This window comes from Labrus bergylta, chromosome 5, assembly GCF_963930695.1.
Source record: "Labrus bergylta chromosome 5, fLabBer1.1, whole genome shotgun sequence".
Lineage (NCBI taxonomy): Eukaryota > Metazoa > Chordata > Actinopteri > Labriformes > Labridae > Labrus > Labrus bergylta.
The window spans coordinates 16,646,685-16,673,349 of record NC_089199.1 but is presented as its reverse complement, the minus strand read 5'-3'; the positions used below and the strand labels follow the sequence as shown (position 1 = coordinate 16,673,349).

Genomic DNA, 26,665 nt, shown 5'->3' with positions numbered 1-26,665 from the left:
TTTTGTTTTTTTTTTCTTATGGGATGATGTTAAGCAAAGAGCAGAGGTTATTTTTGAACCTATGGCCTCTGCAATGAGGACTATAGCCTTCATACAGGGGGCTCGCAACATAACCGCTAGGCTATTCAGTGACCAATAGCAGCAACTTTACATTTACAGAGAGCTAACATGTCAAATTACAACTTCTAAGATCACCCTTTCTCTAACACTTGTGTTGTTAACTTCATGGAACTATAATATATCTGTTGTTGTGTCCTTTGCAGGTATAAACTCTCCCATGAGCTCTAGTCACCCTAGTAACTCTGGAGGGGGAGGAGGAGGCACCACCTTTTCCAGCAGCTCCTTAAACGCCCTCCAAGCCATAAGTGAGGGAGTAGGAAATCCCATGTCCTCCCCGCTCACCTCTCCCCCTCCCCACAAGCCTGACAGCTCTCCAAGCATCAACTCCACCAATCAAGCAGCAAGTGGTCCCTGTAAACCAGGGCTCCCAACCTACTCTGACTCCAAGAGCCCGGGCACCTCACTCGGGGCTGGAGGAGAGCAGCCATCTCAGCAGCACCCGCATACCCCAACCAGTGAAGGCCCTCCCGACAAGCCAGACAGCCAAGTGAACAGGGAGGCAGGTCAATTCGCAGCAGAAGCCAACCGACGAGTCCCTGACAGCAAGAACCACAAGAAGCTTCTGCAGCTCCTCACCTCCCCCACCGACGAGCTGGTGCCGCCAAATCATTCAACAAGCTCTGGGCCGGGCTCAACCCCTGAAGCTAAAGACGGAACAACTAGCGTCACCAGCCCCTCGTCTTCAACCGGAGTGTCCTCATCCACGGGAGGAAATCCGAGTTCTGCCCCCTCCTCCGGTGGCACAGGACATTTAACAAGCCAGTCACTGCAGGAGAAGCACAAGATCCTCCACAAGCTGCTGCAGAACGGAAACACTCCAGATGAAGTGGCTCGGATCACTGCTGAGGCCACTGGGAAGAGCAGCCTGGAATCGGGGGCGCCCGAGCCAGGACCGGCAGCCACTGTAGGGGCAAGGGGATCAGAGTCAAAGCAGGAACAGCTCAGCCCTAAGAAGGAGAAGCCGCACGCCCTCCTTCACTACCTCCTCAATAAGGATGACTCGAAGGAAGTTGGTGATGTCAAACCAAAACTGGAGGACCTGGAGGGGAGAGGGGCCCAAGGTGCTGGGGTCACCAGCTCGGACACCCACTGCATGGATGGGAAGGTCAAGATGGAGCCATCTGATGAGGTAAGGCTTGTGTGCAGAACAATTTGTTAACTGGAGTTTGAAATACCTAGCGGAAAATATTGTTTTCTAACATTTTTCTGTTTCGATGGTTCAGGCAGAGACCCTGGAGACCATTCTGGGGGTCCCAAGGACTAACACTGGCTTCTACCCTGAACCTGACTCGAGAGCAGGGAAGGAGGTTGGAAACAAACAGGGAAATATGCCGGACAGTTTGCATGGTAAGTCAATCTGCTACTTATTGTGTAAGAGGATGTGTGTCAAAGATGATAGTCATAGTAGCATACCGTGTGTTAGATACTTATCTTGCATGATGTAGCACACTGTAGATGCTTCTGTGTCAGAGGCAGTTTTCTTTTTTTCTTAGAACCTACATTTGCAATGTTATCAATTGTTTATATTCCATACATTTCAGATGGGGAAAGAGGCCCCTTGCCTCCAGTTCAGCGAGGTGCCTATCAGAGAGCCTTGTCCGTGGATGCTAAGCCCATGGGTGGAGGGGGGCTGGCTGGGAGAAGGAATGTACCCTGTCCCACGTTGATCAAACAGGAGAACATGGATGCTCCGATCAGACAAGGCTTCCCTGGAGGCATGAATGCAGGTCCACCACGAGGCAATCCAATAAGTGAGTTGATCTTTTATCCTTGAGTAAGACAAGACAAGACAAGACAGTGGGGCTTCCAACTCTGTTTGGAAAGACAGAAACCGAGGGTACAGTGCCCTAACACACTGATGACGCACTCAATGTTTGTGTTTTTTTTTTTATTGTTATTCAGGAGGTATGGGCAGGGGAATGGGAATGCCCCAGCGCCCTCCACTGTCCGGGCCAGGAGACTGGGGTATGCCGAGGCCCAGCAGCGGTCCTGTCACCGGACCAGGACACCCTGGTATGGGTCGCACTGGTCCAGTGAGTGGATCTATGATCAACCGCTCCAACAGTGTACCTGGAAACACAAGGTCTATGCTACAGCAGCAACTCATGGACATGGGTATGTTACATATAAATATGTTGTAAGGTGAAAAGCTATACCTTTTTTTTTTGCATTCATGTGTAAATATTTGAATCTGAATCATTTTCTGTGGATTTAATTGTAACAAATTTTGGGCGATTTTAACTTTGTAATGATCAAACATACACTTGCCAATCAACTCTGCAGGTACAAATGAAGCCAATATGGGTGTGAATCGTTTTGGTGGACATGGACCCTTACCTCAGTCCCCCTCCTGGCCAGACTCTGCCATGGTTATGGACAGACCACATGCTAATACAAACAGGTAAACCTTGTTCAGTGGTCCAAACTGTATCCTTGGCATTTTGCTCCAACATAAGCTGAATTCAGAAGCAGGTGTTGATCTTTGTTTTTTATTGTTTTGTTTGACCTGATTTTTTTACCAGGAATACTCCCATTGAGAAACTTAATCCTGAATTTGCGTCTGTGATCTTGGTCTACGTTTCTTAAAGTGATTACATCCTGTCTTTTTAGGGATCAATTTGGACATCCCCTAGGGGAGCTGTTTGGGCCCCTCACTGCCAGTGAGGGCCCGAGTGACGAACGGGCACTTCTTGACCAGTTGGACTCTCTGCTCAATACTGCTGATGTCATCGCTCTGCAGGAGATAGACCGAGCCCTAGGCATCCCTGAAATAGTAGGCCAGGTACAGAGCGCACTAAAGTACACATTTTGTATTGCACACACTCATTCTGTTTACAGGAAATGGAAATGCAATGCAAGTGTTGACCCAATGTTGCATTGAATAGAATACAATTGGCCCACATAGTTCCATTTAAAATTATTTGAAGTTATGAAGTAGATACATAAAATGGATGCATGCAGATTCTAATTGCATTATAATTATTACATCTTTTGCATAACTTAGTGAATGTAAATACTGAGTCAAAGTGCTATAGGTAAACCAAAGGCTGTTCACAGGCCCAGAATAACCCAAAACCACTGCAGGATTTTATATTTTCTTCACCACTTTCCATATAAAAAATGTGCTGTGTTTTGTCATTTGTTTAATTACATAAATCCTCTAAACCCATATTGGTGTTGATACTTCTAAGTTTATTTGTATTATCTGAAATAATATAACTTTTCTATTCCCTAGAACCATGGACCCGAAGGCCGTCAGCAGGGCCCCGATCAAGGCCAGGGTCAGTGTCCACCATCAGAGTCTTTCACAAGGCCGGACTCGTCCTTAGGTGTGGACCAAAAACCCAATTACAGCCAAGGCTACCCTGGGCCACCAGGACCCTCAGCCATGGGTATGCAGCGTGGCTATGGAGGAAACGCAATACAAAGCCAGTCTCCTGGAAGCTTTAACCCCATGATGAATCAGATGGGCCAGGCAGGGGGCTTCCCTGGCATGACAAACATGGGTAACCCCCGTGCTAACATGATGCGACCTCGCATGATGACTGCCACCAAGCCTATGCGACTGCAGCTGCAGCAGAGACTGCAAGGACAGCAGGTGATCACACACAAAATGAATTTGATAAATTGTTGTATTTGTTGTCATAAGTACAGAAGGTCAACTTGTGTCATAGGAGAAGTTGGTGGCTGCAAAGTTTATTGAAAAAAAACAAAAACAAAACTGGAATACTGACCAGAGTCTTGTCTTATCTGGCAGTTCATGAATCAGACCCGACAGGCCATGAAGATGGAACATGCCCCCGGAGGAAACCCTGCCATGCATCAAGGCATGCAACCTGCCATGCAGCCTGGTATTCAACCTGGTATTCAACCTGGTATTCAACCTGGTATTCAACCTGGTATTCAACCTGGCATGCAGCCTGCAGGCATGGGCAGTCAGGTATGTAGGCAGCACTTTTCTCACATTCTGTCTTGTCCAATTATACTTGCCTCTTTAATGACACCATTTGTTGAGTTAATGCTTAAGTTTTGATGTTTGTCAGCAACCTGGTTTCCTGAACGCCCAGATGATGGCTCAGCGTAGCCGAGAGATGATGACTATGCAGATGAGGAGGCAGCGGATGATAATGCTGATGCAGCAGCAACAGAGGCAGGAGCAGGGGGCACCGAGAGGCTTCAGCCCACCTCCAAATGTCACGGCACCAGGAGGCATGGAGAGCCCTATGGGAGGTCCCCCCATGAACCAGCCTGGACAGCAAGGCTTTAACTATGGAGGAAACTATGGTGAGTTAATTTTGACGGCTCTTTCAATATCTGTTTCCTGGATCACACCCATGACTCATCTCTTTCATTGTTGTTCTTTCAGGGATGAACCAGCAGGGGGACCCATCATTCATGGCCCCAGGTAGCAGCCCACCAGGAAACATGATGCAAGGACGAATGGGAGGTCCTCCTCAGAACAATATGATGCAGGGGATGCAAGCCAATCCACAGGGAGGGCCCATGTACCCCTCAGGAGACATGAAAGGCTGGCCACAGGGCGCCATGCAGCGCAACAAGTATGTAACATCCGTCTTCTTTGAGCATTGATTTTCAAGTGTAGGAAATGGTTACATCTGCAAGATTTTAGCACCATACCCAGAGAGGCTTATACTTGTCAAATATTTCTATAAGATTCGGAGGTAAATCTTCTTTTGTTTCTATGTTTTTCCAGCTCATATCCCCAGCAACAGTTCCCCCAACAGGGCAACCAGGGTCAGTTTGGACCCATGATGATGAACAACGCCATGGGTGGACCTGGGCCAGTGGCGGGTGCTGGACAGATGGGCCAAATCCCGGGCCAAATCCCGGGCCAAATACCGGGCCAGATGCCAGGACAGAGGCAGGGCCAGATGCAAGGCCAAATGGCCATGAACCCCATGGGGATGGGTAGGATACCAATGGGACCTGATCAGGTATGTAACAATTTCACAGGCGTCATGGAGATTTTTTATTTCTAACCACCAGAAAGTATTACACATCTCATTATCTTTCTGTCTTTGCAGAAGTATTGCTGATAAACTGTAGCTGACAGCAGAATCTGGTAGAGGGGTGCTAGCCCCTAGAAGAGGTGGACCTGAACAAAAAGTATCAACAGGAGAATTCTCCAGAATAACACTTGATGCAGGAGACACAGAACAACCCACTGTTCATCCTGGAGAAAGAGAAACATGCGCTGGGCATCATCTCCAACTGACACCACAAATACTGTAACCTTGTTAAGGTGATGCACAATACCACACACAAATTAACAGTGTGTGCGCTTATGCATGTTTGTGTGTGTACATGTGAATGACCCAGAGCCATCAGGAAGTATTCGGTGTCACGGCTAGACTGCAGAGCAGGACTATGGTACAACTGTGGTGGCACTTTACCTGGAGGCTTCTGTGTGAAATTAAGATTGATGCAATATTTCTTCATCATTACAGCCTTACTAGAGATTCGATGCCTTCATACCTTTGGGTTTCTCTTATCTTTCTTATGCTTTGGATGCACCCCATTGTTGAAGTCATTGGAATATAAGCACACAGTTTTCTGTCATGCAGATTGGAGCAATAAGTCTTGCCTCTATGCTTTAGACTGTAACTGAGCATCATAACCCATTTTTATTAGCAAACGAATGGTACTGCAGTATTAGATGTCTCAAATGTCCTCTGTGAATATTAATTGTAAATATTCTACAAAATATATCAAAAATGCTTTTTAAAGGCCCATAATTGCACAATGTATGAGACCTGGTTGTATTTTTGTGTCCCATAGGTCAACAATACTGATTTGGTTCATTTGCTTTTTTGTATGCCTTTGCAAATATAGCAGACATGTTTGGGGTTTTCTTTTCCTTGTTTTTCCATCTTTTTGAATGCTGTATCTTCAAATTTTCCAAAAAAGTCATGTAATTCATGTTTTAGCGAGGCACTTTTTTTTGTGATAAGTATCTGATGAGTTGAAGATTTGAGCTTTTCACACAGTCGGAGGTTTGATTGGAGGGTTGTGGACGAATGATAAGATGTTGTTGGGTTCCGTGTAAGCTGAGCTGTTAGTTCGTCTTGCTTTTTTTTTTCTTTTTTTTTTTAAATATGCAGTACAGTGATGACGGAATCACACACTCCTCAGTTTACCGACATGCCTGGTTCTCTCAGTGTTCTCCCTTTCCTACTAGCTCCTTTTTCGAGTGTGTTTTTATAAACACAATCTTCTTTTGACTGTTTTTGTCAACTCACTGAATCTACCTTTCAACATGCGCAATCCAAAGATACTTTTCCATGTCTTTGTATAGTTTCTGAGGTTTCAGGTGTACATTTTTAATGCTATGTGTTATATTAGTGTGATGGTAAATGGGTACATATCATGGATCTGTAAAAGTGTATGATGGTTATGTACTGGAAGCAAAAGGGGATACGTTGTTCCACAATGAGGAGCTATCAATGCAGCGTGGAGAGGACTGGACTCAAAAACTTTAGAGCATAACATTTGAACATCTGGATAAAACCTGTTGTGCTGTAAAAGAAAAAACACAGATGGAAGGAAATCCACCTAAAGACATATCAATATCTATTTTTTCAGAAAACAACTTCATTGTATGTCCAGATTTTATTACTTCATGCAGAGGAATTTTTTCTAAAGTTCGAATGAAGTGCAAAATGAGGCAAGTGATCATGCGGTTAGTTTTTGTTTTTCTTTGTTTGGAAGATAAGCTGTCATTTTACAGGTTGTATATTACAGATTTATTCTGTCGATGTTGATATTGATGTAAATACAAATTTCTATTTAAACACTCTGGAGTCTGGCTCTCTTTATTATGAGCAGGGGTTTATGCATGCATTTCCCTGAGCCTCACTTGAACAATGAATGTCAGATGGTTTATTGCACTGAAAAAGTAATATACTGTATATTTTGATTTCTAAAACAGGAAGCAGCACAATTAACATAGTTTAACACCAACCGAAGAGGAGCCAAACATGCAAATAGAAAAAAGACATTATGACACATGAAAAGACAAATAACAAATGTCTGTCAATATCATCCACAAACACATTTTAGATTTTTTTGATTTTGATGTCCTTTATTAATCCCTGAGGGGAATTCGGGTTTACGCTCAGTTATTTATAGAGACATGCTTCTCACACACATGCACAAACAGGACCTGTGGACATGCATTGGTGGAGAGATGTCAGAGTGAGAACATCTACAGCCAGAGCTCAATGATACAGTGTCCAGAGCATGTATAAAACATCAGCGTAGTCCAGCGCAGACAGAACAGTGACAGCAAACAGCTTCTTCTTAGATTGAAAAGAGAAACAGGATTTGATTCTAAAGTAGAATCCCAGTTTCAGCTTTTACCTTTTTACCAGCTGCTGAACAGGAGGAGTAAAAGAAAGAGACTCATCAATTAAAATACCAAGATATCTGTCGCTCCATACAGACTCAATTTGTGTACCATGAGAGGTGGAGATCAAAGGGAGGTGAGATGGTTAAAGTGTTTGCATTAGAAAAAATGATAACTGATGAGGACTGTCCTGAACTGAAACTCATGAAAAATACCATATCCATGTATCCAAATGTGCATTTTTTATATGAAAATGATTCTGTCGAAAGAAGGTTGATTAACTTCAATCTACAATAATCAACATGCTCATTTTTTATACACAATATACTTGTTGATTAGTCGACAATTATAAAGCCCTTAGTGTGGTTAAGACTAAGATGATTATGAAGCAAAAAATGATTTTTCTTAACTGATGTCAAAAAAAGAATTTATGATGGAAGTGGATACTGTAACAGGACTGTTTACGATAGAAAAACTAGGGAATTGACAAAAAAAAACTGTGACTGACATAAGCACCTTAATATCTAATATTCTAACTTAGTTTTCAAATGAAAATATCATCAAAAGTGTTTGTCTGTTGTGGCTGCTTCAGCTGAGGCTCATTTAAATAGCTCCCTATGACATTTGATGATGTAAGAGTGTCCACAACTTTAGCTAATGTCTCTTATAAAAGTCACAAATGAAATAATGAAGTGCAATAGAAAAGGTATTACTAGAAAAAGTTGTATTCATAATGGTGTCTGGTTTTAAAGGAGGAATTCCCTTTGGTGTAGGTCATTGTTAGCTTTATTTTTAAGTAAAAACTTGATCCAAAAAGTGAATAAATAAAAGTATGTAATGCAACATAATGCTCTCTAACATGTACATACCTAAACACTTGTTAGTACAAGTTGCCCAATAATGTACCCATGTTCTGTACTTATAAAAATAATTATTTGATGTCTTTATTATGTCTAAAATTACCAGACTGAAGTACTAAGACTATATTGAGATATTTCCCCCCTGTTATTTAATCACCAGGGGGTGCTATTATCTAGTTATGCGTTCTGCAATGTCTGGAAACCTCATCCTGCATAATACTGCTATTCTTCTTGTGCCCACGAGGGAGCGCTATGAGTAAGAGGGTTGAAGAGGGGTCCTGTGGTTTGACACAAATTAACAATTTAAGAAATTAAAAGAAAAAACAACAACATTATGGAACTAATATAATATAAACTCTAAGACAGACAATTAGATTTCTTAATCAAATTTCTTTAGACTTGTTATTGAGACCACAACATTTTAGTCTTAATTTTCTGGATTAGGTAAAAGGGAATTATAACTTCTATATAGATAATTATTGATTATAGGTATAGAGCAGAAATGGTATCAGAGATGTTTAATGTCAAGGAAAACATTCAAGAACTTAAAATGTAAAACAGTTCTGTTCAACCGCTTGTCTCTAACAGCTAAAGCGCTGAAGGTTTCTGGAAAAAATAAAGAAATAAAGTGTATGTATAAATAGTTAATGTATAACATAGGAGTATACTGTGGGAATCTCTCCCCCGGAGCAGCTCTCTCTCTCTCTCTCTCTCTCTCTCTCTCTCTCTCTCTCTCCCTCTCTGAGTGTTGGCGTGGTTCCCGGCCCATCTGCGGCCTGGCCCGTGGATTACTGTTTGTTAATGTTTCAATCAGCTGTGTGTTGAGGAATGTGGAGCTATTTAACCTGAACTTCCCCAGGTGTGCCGAGGCGCCGCTCAGTCTGGGCCCCGCCGCCCTCCCCTGCCCTTGGCACAAAGCTATCACACAAACACAATCACACACTGGCCACGCCGGGGCTGCAGCTGTGCGCATCGCACCGCAGGGAAATGGGAAAAACATTGCACCAGGGAGACAGAATAAATCTTATAACGAATCGCTTCGCCAAAGCCAGTTTAACCCCTGCAGTGCGGGGAGAGAGGAATAGTGCTGATTTACACGATTACATATTAAAACACCATATTTAAATGGCTGTTTTATGGGTTAAAACATGCCCTTTTTATTCTTTTTTTCTCCCCACAGACGATCTTCGATTACGTTCACTTTAATCAGTTGGTTATTTGTGATTGTATTTACTACTTTTCCCCCTTATCAATAGAGTTTCGATTTATTTTACATCAATTTAAGTTATCCCATGACACCATGTAATGTATTTTGTAATCATATAAAGACCCACCATTGATAAAATCCTCTATACCCTCAACTTAAATACATTAAACCTGACTGAGACCGTTTTATAAAACGCTTTAATTTATTTAAAGACCGTCTGTGTCAAGATGTTTGGACTTATTAATTCAACCAGAGACTTCCTCTTGTAATATGATACGGTAATGATCCATAGGGGGGTAAATGACCAGTTTAACTGGTTTAGAGCCATTATTTTGACCACCAGCTTTGGTTTTATGTTACCTAAATGACTTAACAGCTTCTAGATGTCACACTTCTAAAATACAACTATTTTACTCTCCTCCAACACCCCAGTTAACAAGATGAGCTTTCCAGATGAATTTAACAAGGTGTGTTGTTTAGAGGTGATACATTGGGATGTTATTGCCCATACTATCAACCAAGTGTCAGGTTTTCACAATTACGGCCAGATTTTGTGAGGTCCTCAACAGTAAACTTTAGATTTATTTATCTTATATTTTACTTCTCGTAACACCCCCCCCCCCCACACACACACACACACACACAATGACGGAGAGTAGTTCATCTTCAAAAATAATTGTCTTGTTTTAATAAAAACATCAATAAGGTACATTGTAAGAAAACAATATCTTCACATAATATGGCATTGTAATATACAATACAGTTTTTTTGCTCAGGAATCTGAGAAATTTACTTTTTAACAAAACGTTAATTTCTCTATAGGTTTACACAAGATACAAAGAGCGTAACAGAAATTAGCTTTCTTTAAAAACTCTACAAGCAACAAGCGATGCTGTGTTGCACTGAACTTGTCTTGGTCCCCCGGCTAACCCAGTCTATATCTGGACACCACCGGTCTACTTCTTCTCTCGGGGCCCTCTCATGAATCGAGAGCCCTGAGTGTCAGAGATCCTCAAAGCCGCAGGATGTTCACACTGTTTGAAACGTCCCTACTGAGTTCAAGGTATTTTTTTTTTTCCATCGATGTGATCACATCAATGACCCTTGTTCGATAGTTGCTGAGCCCGCTGTGGGTTGATGGTGCGATACTCCACGACCTCTTAACGGCACATGATCCTGTCATCCGAGCACCCATTCTGCGGGAGAGAAAAAAGAAGAGTTGATGAGTGCATTTGCATTACATGGGTTGTTTAACAGCAACAAGCAAAACTGGTGCGCAAAAGTAACTTTTACGCACGCCTAGTTCCGTTCAAAGAAAAATCTTGCGGTGGTGAAATCAGCTGTTGAGGACACTGAGCTATTCTCAGATTTCCACTGTACTATATGTAAAGAGATATTTACCTCTACTGCGATGCTGGCGAGTTCTGCGTTCAGGGTGGTCAGCGGCGTGCGATGGACGGTGCCGTTGGAGAGCTGGCGGCTCTTCTCCGGCTCGTCCAACTCGACCTGCAGGTCCCAGATGTAGTCAATGACATGCTGCAGGATTTCAACTTTGCTGGCCTTTTTGTTTGTAGGCAGGGTGGGCACGAGCTCCTTTAGCTTGCTGTAGCAGTTGTTCATGTCCTGGAGAAAGACGGCCATTTGCTCGTCCAGCAGTGGGATCTTGCATTTGGAGATGGTCAGGCTCTGGTCGGACAGGCAGCGTACCATGTCATCACCGCTAACTTTGCTCTTCAGGGCGCAGGTAGATCCGACAACCTTCATGTTGATTCGTATTGTTGTTGTAGTAGTAGTAGTACTTTCCAAAAATGACGAGGGAAATGTTGAGATCTGCAAAGAGGTGACTTCTCCTCTTGGTGATGATAGCAAGGCAATGTTGACAGTTTGCAACATCCACATGGACGAACCTCCTCGTATTTATGGCGGAACAGGAGCCGGGGGCGGGTCAGCACCGTCCTGTTTAAAGGAATACAGCCAATGAGGTGGCCGCGCTTGTGTTGATGGGTCGGTACACAAAAGCACTCTGAGCCAATGCCTGCGTTCGCCTGGTTATCGGGATTTACAATCTGTTTGAGGGATGGCGTTACAAATGGAAACAAATGTGTGTCTTTTATGGGTAATATGTGGGAATCCAGCTGTCCATGGCTTGGGGACTCTGCAGGTGTAGATAGCCTGGGGACAGTGAAGGGGTGGTGAATGCCTGGGTATGTGCTGTGAGAATGTGTGTGGGATGGGACAGGATGAATAGAATGAATGGCAAATGATAATTAGGCTGCCGTAGTGCCCTAGATTTGCCTCTCACAGTTGAATACAGCACTGCAGATGTGGACCACTATTATACAGTGAAGTAAGACAATGTGAAAGAATGGCCAAACAATTGTGGGAAAGAGATTTTCTTTTTGTTAACCTCATTTAGTTCAAGATGATTGTTTTTGTTTTTGTTTTTTTTGTTTTTTTGTATACGGTTTTGTAAAATATATAAGATTGATTAACAGTTAATTAATTGTATGAGAAGATTGGTTTAGTAATATTACTATTTATTTGATTATTGTTGATTAAGAAAATACACTGCACATCCATCACAAGTGGACACATTTGCTACTTTAAACTTCAAGCTTTCTTTGAGCTTACAAACAAAACTTTTCTCTCAGCACAAAGTCTTCTCTTTTTTATTACTTTTCTGCTCTAAAGGAAGTCCAGAATGAGCAGCAGCTTCACGGATTCCTTCACATGTTTCTGCAGTGTGTGCTCAGCCTTGTGTGCACACTCAGATCGCATCGCTCTGTTCTGAAATCTTCCCCCCAGATTGTCCAAACAAGACCGAGCAGACTGGCAGGCGCCAGCGCGCTGACGTCACCCATTCATCCGAGCCTTGACGCCTGTCAGCCTGGCGCCGCTCGGGCGGTCTCCATGGAGACGTCAAACAAGAGAGCTTGCAATCCGCACTACTCCATTCACCTGCGTGGCGCGCAGAGCCTGAGAACAAACCGGCTCAGGAGCTTTTGTCGTTCATTTATCACCTTTAAGCAGCGGGATGAGATTACCGCCCCGCGCACCTGCAGAGCCCCGCTGTCAGCCAGTTAACAGAGAGACAGATTGAAAGGGGATGGGTGACATTATGTTGTTACTGCATTTTAACACAGGACAACTGTTGCATTCCACCACAGAGCCCACTTTCAACTTTGTACGTCCCTGTTGCTAACAAGTCTTTTAAAAAACATATTACTGATTACTTTTTCTTACAGTCATCTCTTCCATGATGACACTTTATTTTGTCAAATGCATAATGAGAAAAGTTGAGATTTCATTATGAATCATCTAATTTTATCTTATAAGGGAAATAAATCAGGAGTATTGCATCAAAAATGCATTTTGGACAAGTTGCAGCAAATGCAATTATTGCAGTGTACTGAAAAAAAACAACATTTTGACACTTGATTAAAAGTAGCCATGCTACAAAAAAACTCCTTAACAAATTTATTAGATCCATGCGTTTAAATCATACTTTTCAAAAACTCTTACCTGCAAAATGTAGGGCTTGTTTCAGGTCTCAATATTGTTCAAGTGTCTTTGATGTATAAAATATTTCTTGGGAGTATAACAACTAATATTTGTATCTGTTTTTCATCCCAAATGTTACCCTATTAGTTGTATACTGATAAGTAGCTAAGTCTAGAACTAGGCATTTTTCAATTTGTAGTCAGATAATCTTGTAGGAAGATTCAAAATGTGTATACTAACCTATTTGATTCCTCAAAGTTACACATTATTATGTTTTATAAGAAAAGAATCTAAGTGACATTCCACATCAGCATGATACATTATTGTTTGCTAATAAATAAAAATCATCTATTATGTTATTAACTGCAGAATATCTGTTTTAAGATGCATGTTGTTTTAAATCAAAGATTTCCTTAAATGCCATGCAAATATTTGTAATTGAACAGACCAATGCATGCATGTTTGTTATATCGAGTCTGAAATAAATTGCATATTCTTTAAGTAATTAACAACTTTTGCTCTTCAGACTTTAATATGAATACTATTTAAAGATTTGCTGCTTTTATCTGCACAGATGTTTTACTGGATCAGAGATAACGTCAGTAATGCTGGGTTGTCTTGTAACGAATTTAACAACCACGGGACTGTTTCTTCTAGCTTTTGCACTAGCCTGTAAAAAGCTTTAAAAAAACTTTCTTTTTTTCCCTTTTTCTTTTTTTGCCCTCTGTCCTAGGTCGCAGCTGACAGGGCGGAGGGAGTGCCGGGTGGGCAGAACAATGGGAGTGCGGTGCAGGGATTGTGGGAGAGAATCTAGGCTGGAGCCACAGTGTCTGGAGCGCCCCTCCACTCCCCTCATCCAGCTTTTGTTCAGCTGCAAAAGCTATCAGCACTTCCTACTGACACCAACAATAACTCCACACAGCTGGGCCCTTTTTAGCCTGTTTACAGCACATCAAGGCGAGGGGAGAGAGAAGACAGAGGGAAGAGGCAGAGGAGGGGAAAGAAAAGTGAAACATATTAGCTCCTGATTTTAACTGACAGAACGGCAGTGCCCTCTCCCAACTCCCCTTCACTTCTTCTTCCCTCCTTCATTACTGACACAGACCTTGTTTCCCAGGGGACTCTTTACATGAGGGCCGATTATTACTTCACATTTTATTTCTGAGACAGGCTACTGATTGTGTCAGCGTTGTTGCAACATTGTGCATCAATCAAACAGCCACAGCCAAAAGGCAACACTTGTCTTATTTTGCTTCAGGTCATTGTGTGTCTTGGCTAAATTTGTACAAGCACAAAAACCTTTTCCCAGAAGTGTTATTTTCAGGAAAATTGTTCCATTAGGTATTGAGGGGAAACATGTTAGCTATTAGTTTATTACTATAGTAAATAAATCTACAAAAGCACACTACAGGAAGCCAAAAGGGGAAAAGTTAATGCATGTATTCGCTCAGAGGAAATAGGACATTCCAGCAATGCTTTCACATTTCTGCTGATGTTATTATTACTGTGGGGACAATAAGTAGTGTGTGTACTACTTCCTGAAACATGAAAGTGACCAGAGCACAATACGAGTCAGGGGAAAAAAAATTCTTGGACAGGGGGTTGTACTTCAGTACGAATATTGAGATACTATGATAATGAAAGAAAGTGGTCAGGAATTTTTTTTTTTATGAAAGGATAGCACAAGCACAAGAATCCAGTTTTCAACAATTTTTACTTACACACACCCTCACAAGCATACACACGCATGCATACACGTAAGCCATCTCCGCGCAGCTGTGGGATTAGTTTCCAGTTCCCAGTCTCACTCTTCCTGTTTGCGTGATAATGATCACACCTGTGTGCAGGTGTGTGGAGAGGCTCATATGGGACTGGGAGGGGTGAGTTTAGTGTTGGATACAAAAACTTTTACCGCACCATAATGTCCTGTCATCTTACACCATCAGAGCGCTAACTGACTGGTAGCACTCAGGACTGATGTGTCTCATAGACAGGGTGCAACTTCGTGCCGAATTTGAGATTTTTAATTCTGTGTGTGTCACTGCTTCTGTGGGTGTGTGCTGTGTATGTTTCCGCCTGGATTCCTGGTGCCCTGGCGGGGCATGGCAACTCCCTGGGCAGCACGGTCTCTGTAATGACTGAGGGCCCGTGGTTGGGAGTCACTTCCTGTGGGAGTCTTGGTTCAGAGATGTGTCATGAGTAGGGCAGACGGGCTGGAGCCTAGCTGCCTGTTGGTGTGTTTCCTGTGTGCAGACAGCAGACTGGGTTGGTATGGATGCCCTTCCCGTGGAGGCAGCCAGGGGTGGATTACAGGAACACTATCTCCATCTGATAGCTGATGTGCGGGAAGCCTCACAGAGATCCTTGAAGCTCCACAGGTGTCCTCTGCTCCATGTCCTTGGCCCAGGAGGACTCGCAGGGACAGCTTGGTCTCTCTCTATCTCTTTCTCCCTCTTGTGTACGTGTGTGTTTGTTGGTGTGCATTCACCGGACCCGAAGCCCACCCCTCCTTTACACCCCTGTGGCCATCTCCCTCTGCCTGGTTCCCACACACACTATCAAAGCCCTTTAATGGCTTCTAATTAGCTCCCCATCTGCTGGTGACAGCGCACTGGTGGCATGCTAAAGCACCCATTGAGAGCATAGGCATTGTGCTCTGGAATACTTTCCACTCCAATGGCAATTGCCTGGAGAGAGAGCTTTAGTTAGGGGTGTGGGGGTTGCTGGGGTGGGGCTGGGTGAGGAGGGGGTGAGAAGGAGAAGAAGGGGGGAGGAAAGGATGCTGGGTAAGGTTCTCTACAGTCAGGGCTAGGGGGAGGGCAAGGGTGCAGGGATACACAATGGGAGACAGTGTTACGGCTTGTTGCAAATCTAATAACGCTAAGGTCCCTTTTTCCGTCCACTGGTCATCATCCCCCACCCACCACCCTCCCACCACTAGCAACTATTTCACGTCCCACCTCAGCCATCTCTCTGCATCTTCTATCTCCTTTCAATGTAACAACAATTTGATGCTACAAATCTTCCATTAGGTGGTTTTGTAAGTCAAATCTGACTACATATGCCGAGAGACATTGGTGAAACTGACAACATAACCTGAAGAGTCATCCATTGTCCCAAGGAGCCCCATGGCTATTGCTCCTCTCTTGTATTGAACAATAGACGCACCTCTATAGAAACTGTAAATGTAGCCTAATGAGGCCTGTTCATTAGCAGAATCTGTCGATGTGTGAATGCGGCCTGTTTGTCAGATCCTATGTGGCCCTGTCTCTTCCAGGACTTCCAGCAGAGCGCTGGTCCGCTGGTAGCAGAAGGAGGGACCAGCTGTTCCCAGCTGGTAGCCAGAGGATGCTGCTGGGGGACCGGCCTGAATGCTGCTGGCCAGCTGCTCCCTGCTTTAGGAGGGAAAAAGAGAACAAATAAATAACTGCTCCTGGGAAACGATCAGATCCCCTCCAGTATCACTTCATGACCATAGTCCACCTACATAAACCTTAGGAAACATTTACGGATTAGATAGGTCAAATTTGTATATATTATAGCAAATATTTAATTAATTAAATCCACTTAAGACACCTGAAACAAAATGGAAAGGTAAGTCCAATTCCAGGTCATTGCCAGTAAATAGTATTCCTGATTTTTTTTTATCAATTGGAAGGGTGTTTCAAAATAATTACAATTAAAATGTAATTGCATTTTTATAAACCCCAAAATATATATTCAATTTCTAATTGGATACTGCACCAAGGCATGAACAACAGGAACTCTTCTTTTTTTTTTCAATTTCCATGACAACTGAATGCCGTGTTTCATTTTGACAAGACCTTTGTCATACCACATATTTTTATTTGTGTGTGTGTGTGTGTGTGTGTAGGTGTGTGTGTGAGTATGAGATAAATAGTCTGTCACCTAACCTCTCTCTCGCACCACAACAGACACGCACATACACAAACACACACACACACACACACACACACACACACACACACACACACACACACACACACACACACAAACCAGCACATCCCCACAGCTGCACAGAGGCGTCCAGTCAGCACGGCCAGGGGACATGGGAGCCAAAGCCCAAAGATGGAGCATGGACAGTGGCAGCTGGGGAGCTGACAAAGCCCCATTCAGAAGGCTCAGGCCTGGGGACAATGGCTGGGCCAGGCTGAGCCCTCTCCTCCACTCTTCCACCCAAAGATTAATACTTCAGATGGGCTTCCCGGTGGCAGGCAGGGCTAAAAGGAGAGCCCTCCTGTTTGTCACTGGGCATTGTGCAAGTCGCCTGAGAACCAACCTCTTGGATGAGCTTGACAAATGAGAGCCGCCATTGACAGTGAACAGATTGGGCCTGCCACTTTTGTTTTGATTGTGGAGCGGGTATAATCAAGTTATTTGGGCCTCGGGGAGTTTTTGTTTCTCTCTTATGATGCTCTTGACACTTAAGTCCCACCTTAACAGTCACTGCTGGCTCAGCTGTGATCTGAGTGCGCTCAAGTTTCCACTCCTGTTTGTTGTTTCTATTTATAAAAGCTGTGTAGTGAGCACAACAGCAAGAGGAAGTTAATTTCCTTGGGTGTGGGAATCTGCCTATCTATTCATGTGCACTATAGAAGGCGGTGCAGGTGCAACAGGTGTAGGTGTAGGTATTCTTGTCACACTCAATAGAGCTACAGAGGTGTTATTGTTATGTTTTCTATGCAGATGTCCCCTGTACACTTTGCCTGAGAATGTTCAAAGAATAGCTCAGCTGGGGGACTACAGTAACCAGAGACCCTGTTAGGTAGGGATGGGGGTAAACACAAGCAGCTTAGGTGTACACCACCCCCACTCTCTCCCTTACCTTTTCTCTGTAGCCCTGTGAGTGCAGCGCAGGTGTTTAGCCCCCAGCAAGGCAGCATTTCAGGTTAAACGGTAGGAACGCTGCCCCGCCTTTACACCGAAGTGGCCGCAGAATACACAGCGTCACACCTGCACACCTGTGCACTCAGTGCTTGTTTCGCTGCTGTGATCACGTTACATGGTTTCTCAACAGGAAATGTTCTACCAGTGACTCTTCTTTGGAAGAGGGAGCAATCTTTCAGATAACATTTTATTGCAAAAGATTGTTTTGGTACTCATAGATGAGTAAAACTGAAATGGAATTTAGAGAGTTGAATTCATTCTCCTCAAAAAGGTTCACATGGTGCCATCTGCCAGATCTGTCCTGGGGAAATTGTCACAATAAAAAAAAAATGTGCCCTTCATGTAAACATACACTGACCCCCTTGAGTTCAACAAGTGCCATATCCTTTCCCATTAAACCACCCCCCCCCCCCTTTCACCCAACCCAGTCTCCATCACCTACTCAACAGGCCCACTACTGTATGTCCTTCACTGCCAGTTTCCCAGTCCCCTCAGCTGCCTAGATCCTCCCTGGTTCCCACGTTGAACTAAGAGACACACAGCTAAGACAAGCACCCTGCTTTTCACCCAGGACCCACTTCCAGGAATCTGCTTGTGTGAAACTTCGAAGCAGCAGAAGGTGCCCTACTTTTAAACTTCATTCTTCTCCCTGGGATTGTTTCAGGGGGGTGTAACAAAAGGGTACAGAGCCTATGTGTGGGTCAGCAGGGGTGTGTGCGTATGTGCATCTAGGTTAGGCCGGGTTGCATGTGTTCGTGTGCACGCCTGTGTTAATGCAACAGTGTGTCTGTGTGTGTGCACGTGAGGGGAGGGCTAAAGGATTATAAAGAGGAAGTGAATGGGAAGTACACACTCGGTGACAAAATAAGAGGGAGACATTCCTTTGCTGCCCCTCCCCTCCTCCTCTCTGCTCCCTCTTTCTCTCCTCTCCCTCTGCTATGGCAGGGCCCTGGGAAAATCAAACAGGTGGTTTGGGCCTGGCAGGAAAGCTGGCTGGGCCCAGGGTGGGCAGGCCTACAGGCTGCTGGGGGCTATCAAAAGCTCTTAGGCCCAGCTTTAGGCCAGCACTCTGAATGGCCTCAGGCTTCATTATCATGTGAATTCTGGGAACTGCCCTGGGCCCCCAGTAACACCAGTGAGCTGCCCATATGGCGTTCGCTTGGCAACTAGGGAGAGCCAGTCCCCCCCTTTTCCCTCTCCAGTGCTACTCCTCCATTCCAACACTCCTGATATCAAAGGAGGAGGCAAAAGCCCAGAGTCCCCCAGGCCACAACTCTCTCCTGGGGAGGGGGGTAGGGGGGGCTTGGACCACACAGGGCACTGTTGGACAGTCCTTAGGGACCCTAGAAAACATTGTTGCCCCAGAGGGCACAACAGCTAGCCTGGTTCAGGGTGGATTTACCCAATGAATTAGCATTTAAGACACATTCCTAAGCTTTCAATTTAGCATCAGAGCCTAGCTTTGACATATAAAGATGTTGGCTGCCTTTCCACTTCATGGGGTCTCCCTTATCAGCTGCCCTTCTTCAGTCAAACCATTACACAACACACCAAAACACATCACACTCCTTGAAGTTTGGGGATCTAATGACAAGTAGCAAGACTAGCCAGTTGTAACAATAGCTCTTAAATCATCAGGTTTTCCTTCTCCCGAATTGGTACACTATTTAATTTCTGGTCTTTATAAAGATTACTGAAGGATTTCTAGTTTGTTGATAACAGGGAAGGTACAGGTTGTCGACAGCTCCTGTTTCGCAGCTGTTGGCAGAGAGCACACATTTCTGGGCCGCACTCTTTGACTCTCCCACAACACATGAGTAAGTTAAAATTGATGGTGCATAACAGCAAAAGAAATATGCTAGCCTTCATTTTCTTAACCCATTTCTGTTGAGGTTAGGGCTGTAAAGATGGCTTGCAGGCTCACAATTGGAAACCACAACAGAGTAATTTGATGTTTACTTGAAAATGTTACCATCTTAACTGCTGATATGACCAGGCCTTTTTTGTGAGCCATAGTAGTAAATCTGATTTCCTGTACCTACTATCTACATTACATCTGATGCTGTATACTAAAGGTGAACATCCACAAACATTCCAGATACATTAGCAGTGAAATAAAAAATCCCAATGAGATCCACATGAGGTAAACAACTTTGTGAGTCATCTGGTTTTCCTGGATGAGGATGAGGACACTTCTTCAGAGGAGATGTCACTTAACAACAGAGCAGGAATGTTGCTACGGCTGCTGCAGCCAGCCACCTGCATGTGCAGTGGGGGGAGGAAGTGTGTGAGCAATGTGTGTTATATTTGCCACATGATCTCATGCTGATGAAGAGCGAGAGAGAGAGATTAGATGGCTCCATCATTGTTCATTGTGATCACTGAGGTGTGCTTATTTCTGGTTGTGTGTGTGCGTGCGTGCGTGCGTGTCTGTGTGTGTTTGTCGATAGATATGTTTTGAAGGTTTATAGCATGTGGATGATCTAGTTTTATTTAATGCACCTGTGACAAAGAAGGTGACGTATGGAAACAGAAGAGAGTCAAAAAGAAGGCGCGGGTGGAAGGAGTGTGTTTTAGAGTGATAAAATAAAGAGAGAGAGAGAGAAAAACTAAGCTTAAAGTGTGATCTGACTTCTAAGGAACTCAGCTGATGATTCATACTGTTACACATGAGGCGATTTACTCCCTCTGCAGCTGTGCAGGCCACATGCGCAATATGATTTCACAACATCTTTCCTGTCCTTGGAAATTCCTCTCTTTTTTTTTTCATGCAGCCCCCTCACCCCCTTCCCTCCTGTCAGTGTGCCGGCGGTGCAATCCTGACAGAGAGGCAGGTGCATCACTTAGTCATTCTTCTCTTTCCCCGAAAGGGTTTGTGCTTCAACGAGGCTTTAGTCAGCTTGAAGGGCTTGACCAAAAAGCCCTGTCAGAGTCATGTGTTTATCAGACAGTAGCTCCACAGTGCTGCTGGTGATGGTGTTGTTGTTATCACTCAGCTCATCCCTTCTCCGTTGGTTGTCAGCAGCCAGCTGGGAGCATAACAGTCCACTAACCTCCATGACTCAACATTTCTGGGTTTCGGTTCCTGCTATTTTTTTCCAAACAGTGAGTGTTTATTTATCTGTACAGTATCACTCTCCCTCCCTAAGACTCAGCCCCCTACCCCATGTCCAGTGTTGACCCTTGTGGGTTTACACCCAGAATGACGTGTGTGTGTGTGTGTGTTGGGGCTGTGACCAGCTCCAGTACTACACCAGACACTTTTCAACAAGCCTAAGCTTAAAGCAGTGAGAAATCAGAAGCCGTCTGAACACGAAATGGTCACAGCAACGGTTGGAGGTTTGCTCACATACAGTACCTCATTTCAGCTTTTCAAGCTTTGTTATCATTCAATGGCAATGCACTTCAAACTAAAAACCAAACATCATATTGATTGGATTGAACTTCCCTGCTCTTGACCATATAGTGAAAACAACTTTGGACCTTGACCATCAATGGTTGACTTTACAGACACAAATTACCAACAGGACTTTTTGCTGGGAACAAAGTTAAATCCACTGACTGAATGTGAGGAAACAAGAATATACATAATTAAACTTGCTCATGCTGTTTGCTTTGGCGCATGACATCAAGTCATAACAAGGTCTTGATATTGTGTACACCAATGTCACAATGAGTATATGATGGCATCAAATGGCAACTTGGAGAGTTTGCCAATTGCAGACTTTTTTATTTACGTATTGTTCTGTTTGTTTAAAGCATATTTGAATATTCCTATTTTTGGAAATAAGGATGTAGCCAACAGGTTTGTATATCTTATGTAAGGTGTCTGAATAGTATGACTCAATAAAAACATATTGACAGTGATGTTGTTTCAAATATATAAAGCACTACCAGAGACATTACCTTTGAGATATTATCTTGAAATAGAATGTTTTTGTTATATTGCCTAAGAAATAAAGTATTTTTGATATATACATGAGATCATTTTAGAGCTAAACTTATTATTAGATGGAGTTTTTCCATTCCTAATCCTCTATCCCCCCACGCACACGCACCAATGTACACCTCTTATCCCCCTTCGCGCCAAAAGAGCCTGCAGGAGAATCTGGAAGAAAAGAGAATGGGTTTTAGAATGGTGAGGAATGAGAGTCGAGTTGAAGAACAAGTGAATGAGTAAGAGAATGAGAAAATGAGAGGGAGAGACAGCATGGATTCTTTTCATTGGGGCCTTAAAGACATGTTTCCCTCAGATGTTGGCTCTTCTTCAGATGCTAATGGTTCACTCTTATTCCCAAGCTGGGCCTTAGCATAACAATGCAGTGGAAGTGAAAGAGCTAAACCTCTGCTTTCTTTAAGAAGCCAAAGCTGGGCTTTTCTTGTGGACTAATGCCCCTCTCTCTCTTTGTGCTCCCAGTGAAAGGCCTGTGGAACGCAAAGGCAAGGTGATCACAGAGTTTACTGAAAATGAGACTGAAACAACACACAGGCTCAGGCTGAAATTGCACGAGTGAATTCATTGAAACTGGGAAAATGGCCCAATATAGAGCCGCATGTTAGCTGAGCCAGAGAACTCCAAATCTCTAAATTATGATGACAGTCATTTTGAATATTATCATCTTTTTGCTTTCAAAACTGTGCTGAATAATGTCTGTTTGGAGACTCCAATCCAAATGTTATGACTGTGTGTCCTGTAGTGACTCAAAGACACCAGAGTCCCTTCTAAACGCAGTAATGAGCCTGCAGGGTTTTAAGATGACCTTGATGGGGCTCTAGTAGATACTGTGGTGAGGCCCTGATATCCTCCGATAGCAAAAAGAAAACGTATGCTTTTCTGCTTTATCACCCATCAAGACAAAAAGGAGCGGGATCGAGGATAAAGGACGTGCAGGAGGACACAAAGAAATGTACAGGTCACACTGGCTGTGTCAAGATATGATGCCTTTAACTTATCGGTGTTTGTGTGAAGTCAAACTGTTCCTTCTTAATACATGTCATTCATTTTTCTGCCTCCCGGCAAAAGTGGTTCTGAAAAATCTGGAGACATCTCACAGGGCACATTTTGAGTTGTGGTTTCACGGCTCGCTGACATTTAACAACCACATGTTTATGATATAGACGCACATAAAATATTGTATGCTGAAAATAAACGCACAGAGCATGCATATGGAATTCAGGCTTTTTATAAAAGCAGTGTGCACTGTTTAAGATGTACTAGAATATATTATTTTGAAGCAGATTACATAAACTTTTACTAAACTGCAACAGCGTGAAAGGGTCACAGCTGCAAATAAAAGTCTTAAAAAGAAGGTGACATAAAAATACAATACAGTGCACAAAGTGTGGCAAAAATACAATTAAAGTACTAAATGCACATCAAATACAAAACAACTCCTAGTTAGTGAGAGAAGAAACACCTCAGAAGTTGAGCTGAGATGGAGACAAAAACACTGGAATAAATGTGTATAGGGCACTAAAGGGATATGACTTGAGAGGAACTTCAAGTTACGTGTGAACTCTAAGATATCCAAATGATCTTTCATCTGTTGTCCCTGAGGCCTCACAATGACAATAGTCGACTAAGTACCCCCCAATTACCAGGTTTTAACCCATTAACACCTCAGATATTCTCCCTCTGTGTCCTTGCAGCTCTCTCCCTCACTCCCCCTCCCTCCTTATGTAGATGAGTAGTCGGCCCAGGTGCAGCACAGAGGAGGTTAGCACCTCCTCAGTGCAGCGACACACTCTATTTACATGCAAAACACTGGGCTTAGTCACACAATGTGTGAACACAGGTGTGTGTGAGTGGGACGCGGTGGGGATGTTGTCAGCGGAGCCGCAAATCTGTTTGTCCTGACGTTCACTGTGTTTGCTCTGATGCCATTGAATCACACTATTGTGTAATTACATGCTTTGTGGAAACACATTCTATTGTAGGAGATTGCTGAGAAAGGACAGAAGAGGCTGAAAATATGTCACACAAAAACAAGCCTGCATACTTGAGCTGAATGTAGCTTTTTGTGCTCTTTCATTTGTGAGCATATATATTAGTGTGTGTGTGTGTGTGTGTGTGTAGGCTGAGAGGAAGTTGGTGGTGGCATCCCATGTCATTTGAAGCAGAGCGCCTGGCGCCACAGCATCAGAAACATCACTCCCTGGTGCCAGGCTCATTTTTATAAGCACTCACTAAATGACACACAGCTGGCTGCATGGAGACAGCTGTCACTGCCGTCACTACGCCCTCATCTGTCTCTCTTTCTGTTTCTTTCCCTCTTTTTTCCTCCTCTCTCACACTCTGGTGTTCAGCTGGGCTCCCTCCCTTCCTCCACCCCCACCCCTCCCTTCAGGGTCCAGACTTCGTGGAGCCGAAGCTGCAAAAACTCACTTCCTGGAGCTGGTGCTCACTTCCTTTTCTTTTTGTGGGACTTCCTGTTCTGCCTCTGTGATCAGGCCCGCCAGAGCTGAATCTCTGGGAGAGAACTTCCTGATGCACAGACAGCTGCGGAGATAATCCTCACTTTCTGCTTTTGTCAGGGGTTTTTTGCTGTCTCTCTTTCGGAGTCTCCAGAGGTCTTCTTTTCCCTCTGTACTGTTTTTCCATTAACTCTGCTAAGCTGCAGGTTTATTTTGATACAAAGCAAAGCAAATTTGATCCCCAAGAAGAGGATCATCTCCTAAAAAAGGCTGACCTATAAAGGGCAGCATCGCAGGAAAATTAACCAAACAGATATCATACAAACCTAATGAGATTGAAGAGACAGACATCCCAGTTCATACCTGCTGATCTGGAGAAAATAGCTGATCTTCACCTTCTCCTGCACCTCACCCTCCCCTCTGGCTGGGAGCGGAGGAATGCAGTGGGTGTGTGGACCTGGTAGCGAGCAGAGACTGGCTCTGGTCGGTACGCCAAGCCTGAGAACAGGAGAACTGTGATGTTCAGGCAGGACAAATCACAGATAACCTGTAAGGGTGAGCCCTGAGTGGGTGAGAACGCACAGGCCTGAGGATAGAAAGAGGGAGCAAGTCAGAGGAAAGAAGCTGACCAAGTGTGTAGGAGGTATAGGAGTGAATTTAGTTTGAGTCTGGAGTTTTTGGTCTATCTCATACTGCAACACATCACCTGTCACCCATGAAATGTTCATTTATTGCTGCAGCATTTGTATCTCTGTAATATGTGGTTCACAAAAGAGGAACAAATTAAATCCCAGGCAAAAGCATCAAACTCTTATTATTCGGCATATGTTCACCTTATGCTATCCCTGCATGTCCATCAGGCCACCTGGCCCATCGGCGACAGCAGGGTGGCAGGTCCTGGGTCAGGCCAGAGGTGAGAAGGCAGAAGAGACCAGCACTAGTTTGAGCACAGAGGCTGAGATCCTGGGGTGCCATTCCAACCTAACATGAAGAGAGGTTCTGGTCAACTGTCAGCCAGTATACCATCTTAGCTTCACCCTGCAGAGAGGCCAAGCTGTGAGAGCCTTCTTTAAGGGGTTTGTGCACATGGGCTCTTCACAGACAGATCAGTGTGTGTCAGCAGGCTATGTGCCTTCTGCAATGGACAAATGGTTACAGTGTGTTGCTCCTCTGTTTGCTCTGCAGCTCTCATATGTTTGAGGTTCTCTGAGGGGTAACAACCTGGCAGGGGCAATAAATAGTTGGACTGGATAACTAGTGTTGTTTCACCTGAACACTCAACCTGTAGTCAAACAGGCCCAAAGGGAACTCTCCTCAAGTTGTGGCTGACTATTGCCTCAATCAACATCTACAAAGATGCTATCAAGGTATCTGGTCTGCAAAAAGAGCTTTAAGCAATGACCTAAAGAGACAGCACTCACAACCTCTGTCAGATTTACCTACCTTAAACATAAAAATATCCATGCCCAATTTGTTCTCACTCTATCATAATTATGGCATTGATGTTTTTAGGACTTATCTTGAGGGATGGAGGCTCAGAGGAGGCTGAGCAGTGGCTTCTGCACAGAATGAGGCTTGTGCTTTGGGCATGTTTCAGCAGGATAGCCTAGCTCTAGAGTTTTCTGGCCCTGGTCCCCCTGGCTTGTTCTTGCTGGCTGTACCCTGAAGATCTGAGTGACAGAAGAACATGGCGACCTCTCCACATTTAATCCACTTCCTGAGCTACTGCTGGGCTCAGCAGCCATCAGAATGCTCCACATGGCTGCAGGCTAAGTACACACACAAGAGGTGACATCTGTAACAGCAAATGCTGCATCACTTTGTCGTGTCTCTAAGCTTGTGAAATGTTTGTGCTATTGCAAGGTATACCTGTGCTGTTTATTGGCTCTTGAGCATCTGCCAGATACCTAACTCCGTAATACTCATTTTCCATGAATTAAACACATTACTCTGTTTAACACAACTGCTGCAAAACACTTGCGAGTTCAAGTAATCCATCATTTGTTTGACACTGTAGTTAAAAATCCTGTCCTTGAGAAAATGTGTCATTTTTAAAGACGAGAAAATGTCAGCTAAATTTAGATTATTAGTTTAGTAAATTATTTAACAGAAACAGATTAAATGCAATATTTAAAAGTCACATTATTAACTGAGAAAACACATGTGTCAACAAATGAGCATATTCTGGTACATATAGCTTAACTTAAGAACTACAGCTTGGCTCTCTACTATGCAAAACTTTAAAGTTCTTTACAGTAAAATGTTAAAAATGGCTTGCTAATTCTGTTT

The 26,665-nt window shown here is 43.7% G+C and overlaps 2 protein-coding genes and 1 long non-coding RNA gene across 3 annotated transcripts in view; 1 reads left to right on the top strand and 2 right to left on the bottom strand.

Annotated features, from left to right (window-relative positions):
* ncoa3 (nuclear receptor coactivator 3) overlaps positions 1 to 6,935 on the top strand; it is a 28,830-nt gene extending 21,895 nt beyond the window's left edge. The window contains exons 12-23 of the mRNA XM_020633829.3: positions 264 to 1,249; positions 1,344 to 1,467; positions 1,662 to 1,871; positions 2,023 to 2,235; positions 2,404 to 2,521; positions 2,731 to 2,902; positions 3,356 to 3,718; positions 3,878 to 4,060; positions 4,164 to 4,404; positions 4,487 to 4,679; positions 4,835 to 5,075; positions 5,166 to 6,935. Of these exons, the coding sequence (XP_020489485.2) occupies positions 264 to 1,249; positions 1,344 to 1,467; positions 1,662 to 1,871; positions 2,023 to 2,235; positions 2,404 to 2,521; positions 2,731 to 2,902; positions 3,356 to 3,718; positions 3,878 to 4,060; positions 4,164 to 4,404; positions 4,487 to 4,679; positions 4,835 to 5,075; positions 5,166 to 5,177 (3,056 nt within the window). The 3' untranslated portion in view covers positions 5,178 to 6,935. The remainder of the gene's footprint in view (positions 1 to 263; positions 1,250 to 1,343; positions 1,468 to 1,661; positions 1,872 to 2,022; positions 2,236 to 2,403; positions 2,522 to 2,730; positions 2,903 to 3,355; positions 3,719 to 3,877; positions 4,061 to 4,163; positions 4,405 to 4,486; positions 4,680 to 4,834; positions 5,076 to 5,165) is intronic.
* A 3,283-nt stretch (positions 6,936 to 10,218) lies between these two features.
* id1 (inhibitor of DNA binding 1, HLH protein) lies at positions 10,219 to 11,452 on the bottom strand. Its single transcript, XM_020633862.3, has 2 exons — positions 10,955 to 11,452; positions 10,219 to 10,749 (listed from the first exon to the last, which is right to left on the bottom strand). The coding sequence occupies exons 1-2, from the start codon at positions 11,450 to 11,452 to the stop codon at positions 10,714 to 10,716; spliced, it is 534 nt and encodes a 177-aa protein (XP_020489518.3). The 3' UTR covers positions 10,219 to 10,713.
* A 2,425-nt stretch (positions 11,453 to 13,877) lies between these two features.
* Positions 13,878 to 26,220, bottom strand: LOC136179344 (uncharacterized). Its single transcript, XR_010666486.1, has 3 exons — positions 25,210 to 26,220; positions 24,740 to 24,962; positions 13,878 to 16,449 (listed from the first exon to the last, which is right to left on the bottom strand). It is a non-coding gene; the product is annotated as an uncharacterized lncRNA (long non-coding RNA).
* Positions 26,221 to 26,665: the final 445 nt, after the last annotated feature.

What these genes read in the sequence shown, in the direction of transcription:
- id1 (XM_020633862.3), bottom strand. Translation starts at nt 11,452, where the DNA reads ATGTGGATGTTGCAAACTGTCAACATTGCCTTGCTATCATCACCAAGA. An exon ending in TCGCCAGCATCGCAGTAGAG is followed by an intron (nt 10,750 to 10,954) that starts GTAAATATCTCT and finishes TCTCTCCCGCAG; the next exon opens with AATGGGTGCTCGGATGACAG.